This window comes from Babylonia areolata, chromosome 20 (assembly GCF_041734735.1).
Source record: "Babylonia areolata isolate BAREFJ2019XMU chromosome 20, ASM4173473v1, whole genome shotgun sequence".
In the NCBI taxonomy this organism is placed as follows: domain Eukaryota; kingdom Metazoa; phylum Mollusca; class Gastropoda; order Neogastropoda; family Buccinidae; genus Babylonia; species Babylonia areolata.
Genome location: NC_134895.1, coordinates 49867741 through 49890240, shown reverse-complemented (window position 1 = coordinate 49890240; position 22500 = coordinate 49867741). Strand labels below are relative to the sequence as shown.

At 39.6% G+C, this 22500-nt stretch overlaps 2 protein-coding genes across 3 annotated transcripts in view; one reads left to right on the top strand and one right to left on the bottom strand.

Moving 5' to 3' along the window:
- Positions 1–6085: 6085 nt before the first annotated feature.
- On the bottom strand, positions 6086–19525 carry LOC143294693 (uncharacterized). Of its 2 annotated transcripts, XM_076606094.1 has the most exons (7): positions 19206–19525; positions 15574–15733; positions 14031–14273; positions 11196–11270; positions 10510–10605; positions 8544–8766; positions 6086–7981 (listed from the first exon to the last, which is right to left on the bottom strand). In XM_076606094.1, the coding sequence occupies exons 1-7, from the start codon at positions 19414–19416 to the stop codon at positions 7733–7735; spliced, it is 1257 nt and encodes a 418-aa protein (XP_076462209.1). In that variant the 5' UTR covers positions 19417–19525; the 3' UTR covers positions 6086–7732. The 2 variants fall into 2 exon arrangements, with proteins under 2 accessions (XP_076462209.1, XP_076462210.1); XM_076606095.1 differs by lacking the exon at positions 11196–11270 and having other exon boundaries at positions 19206–19524.
- Positions 19526–19657: 132 nt separating this feature from the next.
- LOC143294695 (zinc finger protein 367-like) overlaps positions 19658–22500 on the top strand; it is a 22514-nt gene continuing 19671 nt past the window's right edge. The window contains exon 1 of the mRNA XM_076606096.1: positions 19658–20274. Coding sequence (XP_076462211.1) covers positions 19968–20274 — 307 coding nt within the window. The 5' untranslated portion in view covers positions 19658–19967. The remainder of the gene's footprint in view (positions 20275–22500) is intronic.

The window sequence follows — 22500 nt, the reverse complement described above, 5'->3', positions numbered from 1 at the left end:
CTCCGTACAAAAGAGGAGATGGATGATCAGACTCATATCCCAGGATGGAGACAGCCTGCTTTCTTTCAGCCAGATGTGACTTGAAGAAGTGAAGTGCCGTATCCTGAACACCAAAACGAAGCTTCAGACGCTCTAACAGAATACTGTGATCGATTGTATCGAAAGCATCACATAAATCGAAAAACGTCAAAAACATTTTTTTTTTTTTTAGCAGTTTGTACACAAAAGGAATATTTGAGACAGGTCTAAAGTTTTTAAAGACATTGGGATCGAGGGGAGCTTTCTTTAGAAGTAGTTTAACCAAAGCATTTTTCAAGCAAGTGGGTACAATACCAGTGAACAGTGAAGTATTCAAAATGTCAGTCAGAACAGGAAAATTTTCATCAATGCATTCAAAAAATAAGTGTGTTAGCAGTGGACCAAGATCCCAAGTCTTTGGAATCATTTTAAGAATAGGCTCATGGGCGGTCTCTGATACAGTGTCAAAATGACTTAACGTGGCGCCATTAAACAGGTGGTCAACATCAACAGGCAGGGCAGGGGGACCAGGCTGCTGGTCCACTCGTATGTTACAAATCAACTTGGAAGAAATAAAAAATCAAAATGAGAATCATTTTCAGTGGAATATAACAAAAAAAACATATGTATATATCTATACATGAAAGACGGAATCGTTCAGTAACCGTCATCCGGGCGCAATAGCCGAGTGGTTTAAACGTTGGACTTTCAATCTGAGGGTCCCGGGTTCGAATCACGGTAACGGCGCCTGGTGGGTAAAGGGTGGAGATTTTTACGATCTCCCAGGTCAACATATGTGCAGACCTGCTAGTGCCTGAACCTCCTTCGTGTATATACGCACGCAGAAGATCATCATACACACGTTAAAGATCCTGTAACCCATATGTCAGCGTTCGGTGGATTATGGAGACACGAAAATACCCAACATGCATGAACCACAACAGAGTCATCGGCAAGTCGATGTTGGTCGTGTAACAGACAGAAGAAGGGAAGTCTGTCCGGTCTACTAGCAAACGACTAGCTTAAGATTAAAACATAAAAGTCCACATGCTTTTCACGACCATCGGGGCAGTCAATTCAAATCCCGTGTCTGAGACTTGGCATAGGACTGAATGCGAGGCCCAGTCACTGTCTCCTTCCGCCATTCTAACCTTCCCCAACCCGCGAGGTCACCTTCACTCATTCATACCAGGGTGGAGTGAGTAAATCGGAGTGCAGTGTCCACACAACATGCCGAAGTGTCGGGGCCTCAAACCCTGCCCACTGGATCCGCAGTATTAAAAAAAAAAAAAGACAAATAAATAGATAAAAACAAAATTGAAAAAAAGAAAGAAAGAATGAAAAATCATGATACTACGCAGCGCAGTATAAAACCATTTCCGTTCCTTCAGTTCAAAATGCATAACCATCCCCACCGCATCCCCTCACCCTCGGCAACCTCCATTCCAGCCCCACGACAAGCGCACACTTCTTTTTTTTTTTTTTTTGCTTTTTTTTTTTTTTAAGGAGAAATCAGTGGATGCCTAAAAGTTCTGCAAATGAGCAGGATAGTTTCGGCATCCCTGGAAGGTTCTTTTTTTTTTTCTTTTTCTTTTTTTTCTTTTTTTGTCTTTTTTATCTTTTGGTCTTTTTTTTTCCCACCATCATTTTTCTCCTTTCTGTTGTCTTTTCTTTTCTTTTCTTTTTTTTTCCTCATGTTTTTAATCTGTCTTCTTCCCAGTGGCATGTTCAAACACTTACAAGACCATGCAACATATATTACACATACATGATGGCTTCACACAAAATCATATTGCGCACTTCCTTGTCCGCTGAACGACTTGCGTACACATTCGTAGCGTCTCGTAGCGCTACCGGAGCATGTTTCAAACACCATGGATGTATGATCGATGCATACTCGTAGTCAAGGGATCAGCCTCTAGCAATTCGGCGATTTACAAGTGATCCATCAAGTCTTCCTACACCCGCTTGTTGTGTGTTCAGGGGAGGCCAGCAACCAGAGCGCTAAAGATTTTTGTTGTTGTTTTGTTTTTTGTTTTGTTTCTTTTTGTTTTGTTATTTTATTCTATTTTATTTTATTGGGGTTTTTTTGGGGGGTGGGGTTGGGGGGTTGGGGGGTGGGGGGTCCTCAAGGCCTGACAAAGCGCGATGGGTTACGCTGCTGGTCAGGCATCTGCTTGGCAGATGTGATGTAGCGTATATGGATTTGTCCGAACGCAGTGACGCCTCCTTGAGCTACTGATACTGATACTAAAGATTCCCCCCCTCCCCCACTCCAACCCCACAAGTCACCGTGATCAGACACGATATCTTCATGAGCTTAAAAATGAACTTTTCTAAGATGGCATTATTTTGTATTGTTTGTTTGTTTGTTTTTTCTCTTTTTTTTTTCAAATTAAAATGTTGTTGTAGTATATGTGTGCACACGTTATGGCGTGAATATACATATGTCATCAGATAGATGATTTGTGACAAAATACGATTGAAGGGTTGACCTTTGATGAAATGTGGGCTAGGTGATGCCTCAAAGGATAAACCGTCAAAGTTCATCATGGGATAGAAAATATACATATATACTGTTGTGTCGTGCCTTCTCTATTTGTCTTGTGATGTTTGAAAATGGTTATTTCAGTAAAGAAGAGGACATCAACATATATACACATGGCTCAGTCACCAAAGACCAATCCGGTTGAGGATTCACTGCGAAACAAAATGGGAAAACAATTAGGGAAGGGAATGCTGCCTACAAAGTCACAACCTTCAGCCTAACGTTGGAAGTTAAAGCTGTGACACATGCTCTCTGGTGGCTATCATCTGTCCGTATGCCTGGAAACCAACATGCCATGATTCTAACGGATTCAATGAACCACATACAGAAAACTGAAAGTGGAATGGGAAGCCCAGAGTGGCATGAGGTACTGCGCAATTTTCAGATTCAAAAACTTACACTGTGATGGTCATACTGCCCGGGACATGCAGGTGTTAAGGGAAATGAGCTGACAGACTTGCTGGTAACGCAACAACAACGAGCGGCCTACATCTAGGAAAATCGGAAATCCTCGGAAAAGTCAAAGAATACTTAAAAGAACAGGTACAAAACCATCACACCATCGATCGCCTAAAAAAAAATAAAGGTAGAGAGAGGGAGCGGCCGTAGGTCTAGCATGAAAGGTAGAGCATGATGCTTTGCAAATCAAACGAATATTGGCATTTGGCTTTTCCAACTACAATAGACTGAGCAACACGCTAGACGCCACGTTCCTGGCATTAGAGATATTTTTCCACCCCTCTTGTGGCCAATCTGTTTGTGTGTCTTTTCTTTTTCTTCTTTATTTTCTTCTCTTTTTTTTAAAGATATTCCTATACCTTTTTTTCTTTTTCTTCTCAAGGCCTAAGTGTGTTGAGTTACGCTGCTGGTCAGACATCTGCTTGGCAGATGTGGTGTAGCGTTTATGGATTTTTCCGAACGCAGTGACTGATGCTGATACTGATCAGTTTCTTTTTAGAATTGTTTATATATATATATAGAATTGTTTATATATATATATATATATATATATGTGTGTGTGTGTGTGTGTGTGTGTGTGTGTGTATAAAGAATTCCGCAAATATCATGACATCATATATTTTACAAAGACATTATGACATTATTTTGGGGTTTCGGCATTAATCAAAGGGACCACCGAAGCATTTTGCTCAGCCATCAAAAGTTCACTGCCAGTTGTCGATTTCGAATGTTAAAGATGTGAACGAGAGTGAGATAAGAAATTTAAAAAGAATGGATGAAGTGAAAATGAGACAGACTCAATCTGCATGAGGAAAAAGAAGTTCGTCGTACCCTGAATGAAATAAGTAGAATGTCAAAGAGTGCGAAAAATTAGTCACCAGGATCACTGGAGGGAGGATAAAGAGTGGAGAGAGGGAGGATTTAGAGTGGAGAGAAAGAGGGGAGCGGGGGTGTGGTGGGGCGGGGGGGGGCGGGGTCACTAGTCGGGATGAAGTCACGGACTTCAAAATATTCTGAAGCTTCGTGGCGTCAGTCACGGGAGGTGGGTCAGGGGTCAAGGGTCTCTGTGAGCCAGAAAGGAAAGGTAACGTAGAAGAGGGTAGGAGAGGGGAGTGTGTACGGTAATGGTGGTGGGGAGAGAAGTGATGGGAGCTTGGCTGGCGGCAGGCAATGGTCAGGGAGGCTGGGGTCACTGGTGGAGAGAGAAAATCAGAGTACATGCCGGAGACCTGCGAGGGGAACTGGGGCACTGAAGGGAGAGAAGCCGTGGGAGAATGAAAGTTCAACTTATTTTGTGCCAAGAAAATGTCTATAACAAATGGAACATTATCTTAATAAGTATATGCCAAGGTCAGGAACCATCATTTATTTCCTGATGAAAAGAAAACAGCAATAATATTGTTGCTTGTTGATGAATGCATTTAGTACAGTAGCTTAAGAAAACAAACAACAAACTGAAAATGGATAAATGGATTGTCACACTGTTCTTTGGTCAGGCCATCAGTTTCAGGTTTTCATATCAATTTGCAGGACAGTGGTTTGAAACATCCGTTTTCCAGACCCCATTGTTGGAATTCACTATCCGATAGATCTGGTATAACATCCAGTTGAAACAGTTCTAAAATACAGTCGGGTTAAATTACCTTACCGAAATTTTGTGCCCCTTGATATTGTGATAGCGTCATGCATGCATTTGTGTGCGCATGGCACATTTCTCAGATTGTTTGTGCATGCCTGTTCAAATCTTTTTTGTATCACAAATTTGTAAATGAACTCTTTACGATGTTGAAGGCATGGAGCAATGCTAAAATAAGTTTTCACTACAGAATCTTTAATTATTACAAGTGCATGTTCACATCAACCTTGACCACGTAACACACAGTGGATTATTAGTAAAGATATTTTGACTCGATTCTAATTTTATAAGGACTGGGTGATATACTGGTCGACTGCATGAGCAGAGTGAGGGAAATGCCAGTATGGATGCGACAGAGTCCAATACACATTTAAAAGAAACAGAATTCTGTTTGAATCCCTGGTGTCGGGTTCACACACAGGTTGTTAATCACACAAATAAGTCAAAATTGTATACACCTTTTTCAACACATCACCAAAAAAACAAATATCTAAACTTCCTGGCATCTGGAACCAATATTCAGAGTACTGGGTTATACCCTTTGCATGAACTGCTCCACACAGATGAGTACCGTGACTTCAATAAGAGAAATCGTTTTGAGATCATTTCCCTTGAGAAATCTGTCAGGTGACATTATAGATACCCAAATGAGGAACCCTGCAATGCTGCAATGTTTTGATGGTGCTGGGTGGAGCCTGTTCTGTTTGTCAAATTTAAATTTTGTCGTGTTTTGAGTCAAGTGGTTCCTGTGAAGCTCAAGCATAAATGTTGACCCTTTCATAGAATTTTCTTGAAGTAAATGCTGTAGCCTTGTATATGCATACATAGAAGAGAATTTCAGGAAGAGAAAAAAACACCCGAACATTCATACCAGAGTAACTGAACTGCATGAAACAAAGAACATGTGCTGCGAGAAGTATTAGAATATTGAAATTATTACTGATATTGTTCAAGTTTTATGCTCAGGAGGCCACGACATTTCAAATTTTGAACTGATGCTTTTTTTTTTTTTTTAATAGTAATTTTGTTGATTGCATTGACGGTGTAACATTGCTAAAAAAGTGTACCATTGCAGAATAGAAAAGCAATCCATTTTCTTGACCTTAACCAGTTCTATGATTATTATTCTTCTAAAGATGTTCAAATAATGTATTATACAGTTAAAGCTCCATTCCACTCTTCACATCCATGCCATGGCGCCATTCCCATTATGGTTACTTTTCCCCCTTTTGTTTTTTTTATGAGAAAAGAAAGAAAGAAAGAAAGAAAGAAATGTATGTATATGAACATGATTTATTTTTGTAGTTTACACAATTTTCCCTACTTTTTGTCTGTGCATATATTCATCAATAAGTGCATGTGTGGGCGTGTGACCCTCCAGTACAAGCAACAATTCTGAAGAGAAAAAACCTGAAACACAAGGCTTTTCTTTGAAATTTTTACTATTTTTCCTCACTTTATGTTTGAACATCAGGTCCTCAAGCACAAAGTCAACCAGCAATGAATAGTAAGTATATACACAGTACAGTCATCCATCAGCAGAAAATCGCACAATTCTACTCACTTACAACAATACTTGAGATCCAAATCCATTCTCCACACAACATATACCCTCCCTTCCTCTCAAGTACTTTGCAGTACAAGTCATGGGTGACCGCACACTCTCCAGTCTTCCAAGAACAGCTCATTTTCAAACAAAAACAAAATAATGACAAGAAATACCGGGCATTGTCTCTATGTGGAAACATTTAACAATCTGTGAAATGATTGTTACAAACCACTACTGAAGTATCATCAGGCAGGCTACTGTGAATGATGAAACCATAGTGGGATATACTTAAAGTATGAATATCACCAAACGAAATCAACCCCCTGTACTCCAACCTCGTTTCTTATCATGGAACAAGTAATCCACCTCTCTCAGTGTTCATCTGGGCGCATACTTGTTTCAGCAACAGCAAGTCTCACACCACTGCCATGCATCTCAGTACATCAAGTCATGAAAGTGAAACGATCACATGACAAGATTACTAATCCAGTGAGACATAAAATGGAGTTGCACCCTACTGTCATAGGGGTGGTACAGTGAAAGACTGCTCTCAGTTGGTCACTCATACTTTCTATTGCACACACTAAGACCTGTTACAGACAGGAATGACCACTTGCGCGCGCACACACACACACACACACACACAACCTCACACATGAACCGCATTTTCACATGCACCAACTCAAACGGGGAAAGGGTGAAGCATAAAAACCAAAATGCATGATACCAGCTGATTTATGATTGTGGAATTAAATAAAGCTGATAATTGACCCCTGATGATGATTACAAACATGATGCATGAACAAATGCTTCACATGAATGACAAAAAAATGAATGAACAGCACACGAGGACACATTAATTTCATGTACGTGCCAATTTATATTTTCAAAAAAAAAAAGAAAAAAGGTATCTGTATCAAAAGGATTTTTTTCACAGGATGCATAACATGGCAGTAAAACTCAGCTTTTGTCCACCATAGTCGCACCAAACCCTAGCCCATGTTTAGTATGTGAACACAAATTCCTCCTGACCACCAACGCATGGTGCAGATCACTTCAAGTGTCCACAACAATGTAAACAAAAATTACATGGCTCAAACACACACAGGATTCCCCCAACTTTTCCCTTCCAGGCACACACATACATTTGTGCTCTGACAGTCTTGACTGGACATCTGTGGGGGAACACCATGTTGTGTCAATGCAACCTGCACCCAATTGTCCGACAGATCACACAGTGGAAGGAAAATGAGCTGTCCTAACACCAGAGTAAAAGCCTGTGGCTCTGTACAGAAGGATTCATGTCGTAGTCAACAGGATAACCTACTTATTATTTGATATCAACACAATATTTAGCTTCATTTCTGCTAGCATTGCAGAGGTAAAAAATATTTTTAAAAAGATTTCAAAAAATTAGTTTTAAAAAAACAAACAAAAAAAACACACAAGAAAAACAAAGGAAAGTCCACACAATATAGGGGCAATACCAAGCAGCTGTTTTCCTTTGAACAAGAGCTGCCATTTAGGCCTCAGACTTGACCAGACGAGGAAAATCGGTCTCGTCGTCCATTCTGGGGGCAGTCTCACGAGGACCACCACGGCTGGGCCGCTCTCCACGCTCAGGGCCACCAAATCCCCCACGACCTCCACGTGGTCCGCCACGACCCCCGCGTCCACCACGTCCCCCACGGCCTCCACGACGAGGGTTGTCGGCAAAAGTGATGCGGATGTCTGTCACCAGCTGCTTGCGGTGAGCGTGTCTGTCATCATCCTGTGAATACAAACAGGTTGTAGAATAATGTTGAACGACTAGGTGCAAACATACGAGAGTCATCATAGTATTGAAACATGCATCAACCAAATGGCTAGAGCATTAAAGTTTTCAATCTTAGTGTCCTGGGTTTGGTCCTCATATGTAATGACAAGTAGCTCAAACATGAAGATTTCTCCCCATCTCCAACATCAGCATACACACGTAACTACTAGAGCCGTTATTTTTGTGTGATAAGCCGTGCATGTTCAAGTCCCTGCATGTCCAGTATTTGGAGGGTGGGGGGGAAAAAAAAGAAAACGAAAAAAAAACAGCATGCAGTCTAGAAAGAACCCCCCCCCCACCCCCACCCCACCACCCCCAAAAAAAAACCAACAAAACAAAAAACAATAAACACAAGCAAACAAGCATGGTTAGATCTGTCAGAAATGCAGATTACAATACAGAAGCCAATATCAAGAAACAAGCAGATAACTTTCCAAACCAAAAAGGGATTCCTGTCCAACAATCTCTTCAATCTACAAAAATTGTTAACACATACATATAAACAATGTCCTTATACCTCTTCCTCCTCCTCTTCCTCACTCTCCTCTTCTTCCTCAGTGGTCTGCTTTTTCTTGTAGGCAATGCCCTTCTTCCACTGGGTGTTGTCCACCCCCTCCCCGGCCTTGCGGATGTTGAAGCTGGCCTTCAGCCTCTTCTGGTCCTGAAGAGCTTTCCACTCATCCAGCGTCATCTCCTTTGGCTCCTCCTGCTTGGGGGCAGCAGCCGCCTCTCCACTCTCACTGAGTCAACACAACACATTCCTTGTGTGAACAACACTGCTGTTTACCAACTCTCTACTTTCACTGTGTCAACAAAACACTTTCCTTGTGTGGACAACAACGCTGTTTACCTTACTGCCTCCCCATTCACTGTGTCAACACAACAAGTCTTTGTGCCAACAGAAATGTTTACTTCATCTCCACTTCATCTCCACTTTCAAAGTCTCAACGCAAAACATCCTCTGTGTGAACAAAACTGCTGTTTATTCTGGGGATGGGGTGAGGGTTTGGTGGATTCTGTTAAGAACAGATATGATCAATACTGTTGTATTAAGTCCACATTTACAGATGTAGATTACGGCTGCATGTCAGAAAGACAAATCACTACAAAAAGCATTGTTATCTCCTGTGTGATGATTTTATGTGCTTGATCAGAATCCGGTAAAATCCATCACAAACATTCAGATGGCACTCAGCATTTTCATCATCTCAAGCTGTGTGAAATTATTTGCCTCCGTAATAGACTGACAAACCAGATTGGTATTGGATAATAAAAGTGTTTCTCCGCAATTAATGCATACAGCTCAAAGCATAATGGTCTGTAGGTGTTTAATGTTTTGACAATTATTGAGCCCTAAGACTGTCATCCCAATGCAAACATATCAAGTGCTTTGATCAAAGCTAATGATGGCTCAACGTTTAAATGGTTAAGTTTACTTGCTACTTTCTTCACTCAATTACAAACTGTACTGACATCGCACATGGCTGGTCAGGCATCTGCTTGGCAGATGTGGTGTAGCGTATATGGATTTGTCTGAACGCAGTGACGCCTCCTTGAGCTATTGAAACTGAAACGGCACGATTTTTCCCCCCCAGGAGTCAATACTTTCTTTAAAAGGAAATGTTCTTCCTAAAATTATGTTTATCTAACATACTTACCATGACCCACAAGTTCAGACTCTGGCAGGGGTCTGATATTAATGTCCTGTGTAAACTAATACCCGCCAATGCGGGGAAAACGAAAGTGGTTTTCATTTTTTAATAAGGAAAAGCACATTTAGGCAGATCTCTCACATCCCTGCACTCAAAAACATTTTGTACAAGTTATCTCCTCTGCCTTTAATGCATCTTCAGTACTGTTTTGCAGATCAAGTCAACATGCAATCTATTTTCCCCACTTTCAAACATGATACAATTCTCAAAACTTTTCCAGTCAAAACTATACATTTGCTGATGGAGGAGTTTGGTCAAGTCTTTCAGGTAAATTACATATGCTTGATCAGAATCCGGTAAAATGCATCATCAAAATTCAGATGGCACTCAGTATTTTCATCATCTCAAGCTGAGTCAACTGAAGTGCCTCTGTGGGAGACTTGCTAACCAGTTCTGTTATGGTTACAATACTAAAGATCCTTTTCTTTTTCAAACCCAATGTCATAACCAGTCATGCACAACTTGACACATTCTTAAAAGATTCAAAATTTCTGGAGGATTTAATAATAATTTTTTTTTTTTAAAAACACTTTAATTACAGTACTCAACCTGAGACTATGGAGTTTCTAACAACCTTGAAATGTGAAGATCCATTTGCTTGATCAGTATCCGGTAAAATCCATCATACATAATCAGATGGCACTCAGTATTTTCATCACCTCAAGCTGTGTCAACTGAAAATCAAATGCCTCTGGGGGAGACTGACAAACCAGTTGTTTCTGTTTTTGTTTTGGTTTTCTTTTTTTTGCTTTTTACAAATATTCTACTTACTTGAGGTCAGCAGCAGCTTCCGTCGTCTGTTCAGTCGGAGAGGATGGAGCCCACTCTCCAGACACATCAGCAGGATTGGTGCTCACTTCTGGCTCTCTGCAACCAACATTTTATCATTAATATCATCACTTTTTTCTTCTTTAAAATACAGTGCATTTACATCCAAGGTTTCCAAAGAAATTGCTCCATTCAAAGCACAGTCTGCCTTTCATTGCCAGCACACATTCGCCACTTCCCAGTCACCTGAATTGGCAGCTTGATCAGAATCCGGTAAAAGCCATCACAACCAATCAGACGGCAATCAGTGATGTCATCATGTCAAGCCAAGAACATTACATTTTGCCTTCCAAGGACATGTTTACGTCAAACACATGTTCTGGAGTAAACACATCATGCCAACTAATACACTGTCTCACCTTAATATGGTTTAGTCTGAATACAATTAAACCAAAGTAATGAGACCATGGTGCAAAGGGGTAAGCTTGCCAAATAAACACCATGAAAACTTCCTTGGAGGCCTTGCACTGGACTACCTCAGGATACTCACACACCATCTGCAGGAGTAGATACCATGAATACTTCCTTGGAGACCTTGCACTTGACTACCTCTGGATACTCACACACCACTCACTCTCTCACTCATTCCCAAGCGAACTCGAGTCTACACAAGCTGAAGGGGAACTTACTCATTGACATCATCTTTGTAGGAGCCCCAATTATGCGCTCCACTGCCATCACGCTTATCAATGGATTTCACCCCTCTGCAACCAATAACATGATATTTGAGGGGTCTCCTGCTGAATTTTATATGAAGTAGAAGGCACTTCAGCTGAATGTAGGATGAGATTTTTTTTTTAATATTTAAAAAAAAATCTTTGCCTGGATTATGTATGTCGTCAAATTATCCCTGAAAATTAGTTTGGTGTTCCTTTTCATAACATACACGAGTTAGTACAAAAGGAAAGGTTAAAAAGACCAAGAGAAGGGGGCCACACATTGCAAGTCAGAACACAAACTTATTTAGACCTATTATCTAATATTGACAGTGGGGAGACAAACAGAATAAGGTACAAGGTGGCAAGTTAAATTTTATAGGTATATGCTAACCCACTCTTCATTTTAACTTTCACTGACTACGTGTATCAGCTTTTCATTCTCCAGCAAATTCTACTCTCTTTCCCCATCGATATCTTCTTTGTATGCAGTGTAAATTTCCTGTCACATGTTAACTAAGTATTGAAGCAAAAAAATGCAAAACTAGCTACAATCAATGCAAAAAGTAAGGATCAGAATGGACATAGGTTGTATTCATATTTCCCTTCTGAAAACAGTAAAATGATGAATTTTCATGCCTGCAACAACTTAAAGCAATGTAACAGGACTTGTGACACAGATTGGTTTACGAAATACTGGCCTCTGATCATCTTTTTTAATGTAGCCCCAAAATCATGTCTCTTAAAGCAAAAAACCCTGGCTTTCATCCAAGGTATAAATCTAACAATGTTACTTCCATTTGTGAAAAACAAGGAAAGCAAAGACACACAAAGTGGAAAAGAAAACTAGTTTGTCAGATGTTAAGAAAGAACATACCTGCGTGTTAAGGGGAAAAAAAAGAGAGAGAGGATAATCCACTGCATCTATTTTTATCTGTTAGTTGTCTTTACCCCAGAACTTTGCATTTCACATAAACAATGTCCATACAGTCATCAAACCGGCCAATTTTTGCTATTCAGTTTTCACACTTTAAAAAAAAAAAATATATCCAAACACACAAAGTGCAATATAATGTTAACTACACAGAGAGGAAGTGGGAAATGACCAGAATGTACACACACACATAAAAGCGCAATAGATCGTTTGCAGACAGGAAGTGGGAAATGACCTGAATGTACACACACACACACTGAAGTGCAATATGATGTTAGCTGCACAGACAGGAAGTAGGAAATGATCAGAATGTACACACTGACACACACAGAAGTCCAATATGACGTTAACTGCATAGAAAGGAAGTGGGAAATGACCAGAATGCACAAACACACACACACACTGAAGTGCAATATGACTTTAGCTGGAAAGGCACAAGTGGGAAATGACCAGAATGTCTCTTGAAAAGGGCAAATGAACTTGTAAGCACACTCTTGTCCACAGATGCCAATTCCCAATATACAGACTTTCAAAATAAAAATCATGATAGCACAACTACAAATCCATAGAAGCCACATGCCACGTAAACCATGTCACAGTATCTGACTGCATGGATTTTTTGTTTGCTTTAAATTTTAGCGTTAGTCATCATAGCCATTCTTTATTGTGGACCTGGTCTACAATTAATATTCCAAAACTAACAGTTAGCCGTGCAATGTCAACAATCCTGTTAAAACCGGTTTTTAAGTATGATTTGTGCAGCCACTTCAAAAGTTACTAAACGTTTTGTGTTTTTTTTCACATTGAAATGACAGCCACAATCTACAGATACAAAATAAACTGAAGTCCTTTTGGCACTTGAAAATGACAATATTTTCTCCCCAAAATATTTTGATTGAAATAAATAAGCAATATCAAACTGGCATCTATGCACATGCAGGATGGATTTTACAAACACAAGACCAGGACAGTTAATTCCAGAGTCAAGTACATGTACCTGATTAGAGACAAGAAAGAGAAAAGACAAGAGAAAGGAAAGGAAAGAATACAAGGCAACAAAGAGAAACTGATTCCGTCTGCTCTGAAAAAGAGATATCAAGAATGTTCAATCCTCATTCAGAAATAAGCCAAATAACATGGAAAAACGAACAAAAACCAAGAAAACATTCAACTCTTCAGACATTTCATCATTCTCAACAATGTGACAAGTATCCACAATAACATGGAAAATACTGACACCTTGATAGGAATTAACTGGCCACCATTACTTTTCACAAATAAGCTGACTCATATGGCTGATTTTTCTACAACAGCGTTGCACTGTGCAGTACATAACCCACACACTAACTTTTTTCGTGCTGACAAATCAAGTCTTCCAGCTCACTGCTGTCACTCAAATAAATAAATCATGCTACTTCAGATCTAAAATGAACTTCACAGGAAACTGAATGCATCTTGAAACCTTATTAGAAGGAACACTGTCATCTCAAAACTACCAAAGTTATGTTTCAGCTACCACCAAAAGAGACAAAATTCAAGTGATTCCCAAATACTACAGAACCCAAAATACCAACCACAGAAATGACAATTAAAATAGGCTTGTTTGTTCATTGCTCCAAAGAAACCAAGTTCACTTCTAAAGTGCAATACCCATCACTTGAAAAAATTCAGTTCCTTTTGATTATTTTATTACTATTATTAACTTCAATGATAATTTTCAGCACAAAACAGGTTACTGATGAACTAGTTCTGCCATATTCCAATAAGCAAAATTATTTTTAAAGAGAGAGAGAGAGAGAGAGAGAGAGAGAGAGAGAGAATTTGCAACCAGAGAGGGAGAATTTGCAACCAGATGTAAAGTACCGGACACATACGTTTTGTCAGTCCCACTATGGCGGTCGAACTCACGGCGCCGATCTCCGGAAGGTCCACCAAAGCCACCACCACGTCCACTTTCTGGACGAGGTCCCCCTCGGGCACGCCCTCTTCCACCGCGGCCTCGACCTCTCCCCCTTTCAAATCCACCTTCTCCACGGGGCTCACCACGATCTCTTCGATTGAAGTCACCGCGCTCTCTGTCAAAGTCGCGATCCCTTCGATTGAAATCACCGCGCTCCCTGTCACAAAATCAAGATTATTCATTAGCTGGTTCATGCATATCAACGATAGTGGAGAGGAGGGGAAAGAGGGTTTTTTTTATGGGTGGACTCTTGTCCATGGTTGGAAGTTGTGTGTTCCACAAATATTCAATTGCTGGATTTTTTGTTTGTCTCATACAGATGGACTTGGTGAAACATACCACTTAGCACCCCAGTGAAAGGAAGTGGACTAAACCTCATCTGAGAGCCAAATTCTCTCTCTCTCTCTTAGAAAATGGAAGCTGTTAATAGCTAATAGATATGCCCCACTAAAGGCACATACTGCATCATTTATCTTTGTCTAATTGTTCGTTTTTGTTCGATATTCCAAATTTCTACTCAATTTTGCTATTTCAACATCGCATTATATAAAACTCTCCCCTGAATCACCTGATATGGCCCAACAGAAGTGCCCTATTCAATCTCTCAACCACCTGGTATGGCCTGCTTCACTACCTTTACTTTAGCTTTTAGCAGTCCCATAACGCATAGATTGTGGTTGTGCATTTGTTACTTCCTTCCACTACAGCCATTTTGAAGTTTGAAGCAAGTGGATTGGTTGAGAAGTTTCAAAGCCACGGTTTTTTTCTGAGCTATGATTTTTTTAAGTTGATTTATATGGACAAAAACGGCTGAGAATTATTGATTACACAAGCCTTAAATCGTGGGCAACTGTCTTTTTCTTATGGTGTATCTTTATTTGTAGCTGAGTATTTACTGAATGAAAAAAGCATGTACACACAACAGATCACTCAGTGAAAGTTAAAAGTCAGTTTTCATAATCTTTGATGCACACACAGCTCGAGACTTTTTTCAAGAATATATTAGTTTTGCTTTTTCTAATCATTCTTCACAATCAAAGTGTTCCAAATTTACTTATATATAAAACTAAGATGTTTTCTACACATCACCAGCTGTCTTCAGCATCAAAATAAAGCCTTATTTCATGATTTTTGTTGTTTGGTATGTGCGAGTTCAGTGAGGAGTTACTTCCCTTCACACAGGAATTAGAAGTTCTCTTGGGATTTTTCTGTCAGGGGGCAGAGGGTTAAGCCCATGGAAGGTCTGACTATCTATCATCATTCAGTTTAATTATATGACATAACTGGAGGTTATGACCTGGGTAATTAAAATTGGTAAAGTTTTCTTTCGCATTAACAGCATCACCTGTTCATGAAGCAACCCAAAACTGAAGACCAATGTAACAGATTAATAATGACTATGTTCATTAGCTATGATTACTGCACTGTCATTCAAGCACACACAGAGAAAAGCTTACCTGAACTCTGGCGGGACATTCTCATCTCCCTTAAACCCTTCTCGAAATTCTCGAGGTCCCTGCCGCCTTGGAGGCCTGCTGCCATCATTTTCCCTCAATTCGCGTCCACGCCCTCCTCTTCCACCACCACGTTCATTCTGCCGTGGCTGGCTGGCTTTCTCTGATTAACAGGAAAAAAAAGTTGTCACTCAGCTGCTACACTGAAAAGCTAGAGAACTGCACACCAATTTTAACAATGTTGATAGCAATGACTGAATACACAGCTAGACTAGCTTACCAATATTAGGTAAAGACTTAACCGATCCTGGCTTTCCCGAAGTCTTTCTATTTTTTGTAAACAATGAGTGGCACTGAAGTGGACAAAGCTCAGGAAATGAGTGACCTTGTCACCAGTGATGCTTCGTTTGCTGACAGGGATTCTGGTGAAAACAGCTTTGTTATTTTGACACTTGGGCATGCTGGCTTGCTTGTTGTTCATTCAGTTTTGTGTCTCCAGCTACAAAAACTGGGGGGGGGGGGGGGTGATGGGGGTGGGTAGGGGTGGTAAAGTGGGTTGGCATGGATCTATTGCGATTTCTTGACCAAATCAAGATAGAAAACTGGAAATTATTTTGATTTAAAGCATTCTTGCTGCTTTTGAAAGCAACATGAGCTAAAAGAGAACATTTGTTTTTGCCTGTGATTGCATAAAGTATTGTTGATGTGCACGTGTGTGGCGTCGGTTGGTGTGTTTCAAACAAATAATACAATGCTTATAATTTCATTGTTTCAGTTATATTCATATCATGATTCTGCAGCCAGAACATTTTTTGTACAGTTTAATTCCAATTTTGAGATTTTGACTCTGTAAAAGATGTGAAAATACCTATAAACATTGTGGTTGACGTTTTTGGAAAACAAGTGTGCAAAATTTGTTAATTATATCCTATGGAATATCTCCTACTACATACAAGGTACAGCCTTTTTCTTACTTTTATCTGATTCTTCATTCACTCTACTTTCCAAAAATGTATAGGTTTACCTATTTATTTTTACTGATAAGCATACAAATGCCCCAAATCAGAGCACAGGTAGCGGAGGCAAACTATCCCTTTGTTTTAAGCATGATTTCTGTATGTTTTATTATATCCTGCACTTTGAGGGTTAAAAAGTTCTAAAGTTACATGATGTCCATTGCAGAATAAAGTTTAGAGATGACTATGTTGTTTATCCGTTTTCGTTATGACAAAACAAACAGTCCCCACATACCGTTACATACACACGCACACATATACCATTTCATATACCAATAAGTGTGATGGACATATTACATGGACTTAGATTTTGTAGGTGTGGAATGGTCCGGTGAGGTTCTGGGGGCTAATAATGGGTTGTTTTCCAGACCCATAAGTTTTGGAAATTACCATTTTGTAGTGAACAGATCAAATGACCCATGGTGTGCTGAACCAAACCTAAACTCTGCTTACATACAATTACAACATTTCTTGGCTTCAACTTAAATTTGGACTGTATTGACTTTCAAAAGGTATGTTCTGGCTGGACAAAAAATGTACTAGCCTAATGAAAAACCTGGATGAAAATAAACTCTATAACATACCCACACATCACTTCCCTTACACCATGTTGTAGCCTAGAAAGTTAAAGACCCACACCTTAATTCTCTGATAATTTATGTACACACACACACCAAATCATGACTGATCAACGACCTTGAGTTTGAACAGGGTTAATGCTCACATCATGACCATAAATGAAACCAGTTTGAGAATAACTGACACAAAAATAAACGAAATGAGCTCTTTTTATGCCAGTAACAATGTAAGCTTTTTCTTCTTCCTTTTTTTTGTGCACAACTATGACCTTGATCCATATTTCTGACAATGCTTTCAACCACGTCATTATTAACAAAAGAGGGTAACTAGAATTTGTAAAAATATTTTAGAGGGGTATCATGAACATCAATTTGATGTGTGATTTAGAGTACATATAAAAGAAAGCATATATGTATCCCACAACTAAAAGGAGACCGATACTGAAGGGGATATAAAAAAGGCCGAGAGGCCTGGGCAATCAAATGCCAGTCCCTACACTACTACTACTACTATCATTAAGCCATGTTTGGTACCCACCGTTAGCAATCCCTGAGAAACAGCAAACAAAACACACAAAATTTTATATAAAAAAACAAAGCAAACAAGAACCAATACAACTGAGATGGGATAACATGCTCACTTTGTGTGCTGTACTCATGTATCGTAAAAACACACACTAAAGATACCATATGCACATAAAAACTTTTTAAAAACAATTTGCATTTCACTTTGCAACATCAGCTGATTATATATACTAGGGAATTTTGCTTAATCAAGCAGACATTGACTTTACAGATACTACTGGAATTCATTGGAAAAATTATTGACAACTGCTGAAAAACCCAACTAACATGTTCAATAAATATATCCCGTTTAGGGATGCATTTTCCACTGCACTCCTATTCAGAGCCCAACCCTGAAGAATAGTTGATTTTCCATAAGACAAAAATAAGCAAGCCACGTTCTCTTACTCTTCTTCATGGTCACTACAGTAATCACAGAAATGTTTACAAGTGCATACGTATGGACTATATGAACGTTTATCCAAAGTGCAATCATTCATTCTACCAGCGACTGATTCAGTGATTGCGCCAGTGGCCTGGAGTGTGATCACTTTTAAGTGTGAACAGCAATCACCCTATCTCTTCTGACATCTATTCCGTCTATTCTCTATTCGATCTATTCCACATCTATTCCGTCTATTCCATCTATTCCCATACTTATTTCACCTCTAATATTTGATTATGCGGGTACAGTATATGACACCAAAATTTGATCATGCGACCTACACATGGTATTTTCTCATCCCATTTACAACAAATTCCATTTGCAAGGATTGCACTTCATTTCGAAGTGTTTTTTGTTGTTTTTTTACTGATGCCATCATGTGACATACATAATTTCTACAGCATGAAAACTTACGTACTGTTTCAAACATAGGGCTAGTGCCTTCTAGTTCTAGCTCTCTGCAATCAGTACTATTATGCGTAAATGGGGATTGCAAAGCACTTCACTAAAGTTACCATCTAAAGTTACCGCGCTGCAATTTGCAACTCAAACCTGACGAAGTCGTACATTAGTGTTGTTAAAAAGATGGGAAAAAATAAAATGTATATTTCTTTTGAAGTTGTAGACTCTTTGATAATCGTTCTAACTTCGCATATTGGATATGACGATCTAGCTTTACAGTTTAGAACATCGGAACTATTTCGTTTTTTCAGTCAATCAATATATTTGTCAATTGTCCTCTGGTTCGGTGGTTCTATTCAGTAGTTTGCACCTTCCTTATTTATTCTGAAACAAAGCCTAACGAAGTTACATGTCTCTTTGTTTAACATGCTCAAAATCTCAAATCCTCGATTTTGTAGTGCACTGAACCAAACCAGCGAAAATCTCCAGTCTAGACTGGCGCGTCCCACATGTTCAAAATGGCGCTTTGGTCTGGGTGAAGGCACTGAACAATAATAGCTATTCCGACTCCAACTTAGAACAACAGGCCATTCATGAAAACATAAAAAATGCAATGCAAAACTTTTTTACCTTCCTTTTTAGCCTGTTCCTGATGCTTTGGTTTGCTTTCTGTCGTCGTAGCACCTGCAGGCTTTTTCGTTGCTTTCGACGCTTTCTTCTTGTCCGATTTCGAAGTTTTTGACTCCTCTTCTTTCTGCCGCAAGATCTCTAAAGGATCCACATCGTCATCAAAAAATAAGGCGAACTTATTCGCCACAGCTACGCCGTACTGAAGGTCCATGATTCCTCTTTTAGATCGAGGATGGCGAGGATTTGGACCTTACGGCCTTTCAACAAGAGAACGTTCAGTACTGTAAGATGGCGTGTTCCCGCACAAACTAGGAAACAGATCAAAACGGACTGCGCATGCGCAATAGCCTAACAGTTTGCGGAAGTGGCTTAGGAAACCTGCGCGTGTGACGCAATAGACCTTATATGGCATTGCCCGAGACCCCCAACACCAAACATCAAACGACTTGCTGCAAAAGCAAACCAATTACTTTCACAAAAAAACATAAACAAGTTCATAAGAGACTGTACAAAGTGCTCTTTAAATATCAATGACATGTAAACAATCGTTTTAGAGTATAAGACAAATTCATATTCACGGACTTTCCTCAGGTATTTCTTGCAAAATGGTTGCATTCTATTCTTAAACCACATAAGCAGGCCCCAGCATGCACGGACTTGACACGATCGAAGAATGGAATTATTTACATCGCCAGTTAAAAGACTGGGAGCACGGACGTATCAATCCGTTTGCAAAGCATGTGAAAATCATAGACGCTGAAAATGCATCCACTGGTTTTTACTGAAGAACACAGCGAAGACATTCCCGTGGTCAGAAATGTGTACCGAGAAAGCGCCGGACCGCATCATGAGCAAGACCCACAAAAACTTGATGCCAAAACATTATTGCCTGCTAAACCCAGTGGAGGAAAACAAATTTACAAAAGCAGCAGAGGCCGACCAAGAGCCGATGTTATATCCTCTTTAATTCTGACTGGATCTGAGATAAATGGAAAAATTCGCTGTGATATCTGCAATCGGATTTTCCCTCGGGAAAAATCGCTACAGGCGCACATGCGTACTCATACAGGTAAGTTGAGCGCAGTAACCAGTTTCCGTGTATGGTGATGAACGTGTTTTCGGGAACTTCGCGGATGCACCTCTCTGTCTCTCGCTTTCTCTCTCTTCCCACTCTCACCCCCGTCCCCCCTCTCACTCGCTCTATCTCATGGCCCACAGCGAATGCGGCACACATTACTGGCAAAAAGGTTGAACTTTAAATGTTTTTCTTCGCGCTTTATTTTCTGTTGTTGTATTCAGTAAAGCATCCTGGCTAGCTGTTTGTGAATTTGTTGAAGGACCTTATTTACATGCGTAATGGTAACAGTAGTTGTAAGTTGTGATGGTAGTTGTTGTTCTCATCAGTTTGACAGCTTTTCACTTTAAGTGATTGAAGAGACACACAAAAAGAAGGGAGCTGGGAGGAGGTGATGGGTAGATCACAGGGAATGGAACAGGAGGTGGAGAGGGTAAGGTGGTTGGAATATATGCGTGTAACCCCACCCATGTGTGTGTGTGTGTGTGTGTCGGTGTGGGGTACACTAATACAGTGATAGAACTCAATGTATTGCATCTCTGTCCACACACAGTCACAGACACACAATTGCATGCACCCACACACATGTACATGTATGTACATATTTATACACAAATGATCTCTTTCTCAGAGTGTGTGTGTGTGCACAAATGAAGATTGACATGTTTGTCTTTATCATTATGATTGTGTGTAAGTGTTAACACAGATGGGTACTGTTATTTGTCTTTGTGATGAAGTGTGTTACTGCCATGGTACATCCTGTTTTTCTGTCTCCCTCTGTGTGTGTGTGTGTGTGTGTTTATGAAATGGTGATCAATTTTGAAGTGTTTATCCTTTCCTTTACAGTATACTTTCCATTTGCAGTGTGTACGTCTAGTCAGTTTTTGTTGTTGTGATAAAACCAGTCTTCTCCATCTGCGTTCATTGGCTAAAATTCTGGTTTATAAAATAGATTTTTATGTGTATGGTGTTGATGTGCTGTTAAGGAAGCCACAGTCTGGTTTTGAGGATTTGTGTATTGGATATGTTATCATGTCCCATTTTCCATAACCCACGCAATGCTGACACAGATTTTGGGATCTCAGTCATTTTTGTGTGTGTGTCTCTATTTTGCATGCATATACTCACGGGGGGGGGTGGGAGTTAAGGTACCAAAGGTCTACAAAGTTGATATGCTGACCAGAAAGACAGGAAAAACAGCATCAACATTCAAGCCACCAGGCATGGTTACTCGATCAAACTCAGATCCCCCATATTGATAATTCAGTGCTGTTACCATTCAGCAGTTGGATCTGCATATATAAATTCTGTTCTTCCCAAACATCAGTTTGAAGTATGCCTTTGAGGAAAAAAGAAATTACTGTTGTGTATTATTACATGTTCCTGTCCTAAAAAATGTTATTTCACTCACAGCCATACTAAGGCAATATGTGTCTTTCATTTTGTCAGTGTGTTCCGTGTCTTCAGAACTTACAAATGTCAATCTTGAAATAAAAGCTAATTTGTGTTTGGACATTTCTTCTTGGGGATATGAACAGATGGGAGCTTCCTTTTAGCGGGGTGTCTGTTTTGTTTTGTTTTGTTTTCAGTTTGTTGTGTGTTTTTACAGGTACATTTTGTTTATCTCCTTGCGAGCTGTTAGTGAAGTATGAAACATCACTGAACTGATGTTGTGTCCCTTTGAGGAGCAAAAAAAAAAAAAGAAGAAGAAGCAGTGTTCTTTGTATTTGTAAATTATCTCTATGATTCTTGACTGCCTTGTAAAAAGTTAAGAAACGGTAATAGCAATTTAAGATTTTGTTGTTGTTGTTGTTGTTTGTTTTGTTTTGTTTTTTCTTTGTTTGTTTATTTAATCATATGTAAACACAGAAAACACCTTATGTTCAAGACTTCAATTCTTTTTAAACATTCTCGAGTCTATTTTCATCTTGTATGGGAGAAGAAAAAACAATAACATCTAATCCATTTCTCATTCATTTTCTTATTTTCTCGCCACAGACTGATTACATGACTTGTTATACAAATGTCAGTTGTGTCCGATTGAAATTTTAATTCAGAAGTACTGTTATGAACTTAGTAGTAGTGATTGCTTGTGCATGAAAGCGCATTGAACAAGGCTGTCAGCGATGTTGTCTGACCAAAAGGTTGTCAGCAGTGGCATTTAAACAAGCAGAGACTGGTTACCGTTCCAGACCTGTCAAAACACGTGGCTCCAAAACG

Coding starts and splice junctions, on each gene's coding strand:
- LOC143294693 (XM_076606094.1), bottom strand. CDS start 19,416: ATGGACCTTCAGTACGGCGTAGCTGTGGCGAATAAGTTCGCCTTATTT. Junction 15,734..19,205: donor GGAACAGGCTAAAAAGGAAG/GTAAAAAAGTTT, acceptor CCTGTTAATCAG/AGAAAGCCAGCCAGCCACGG. Junction 14,274..15,573: donor AATGTCCCGCCAGAGTTCAG/GTAAGCTTTTCT, acceptor ATTTTGTGACAG/GGAGCGCGGTGATTTCAATC.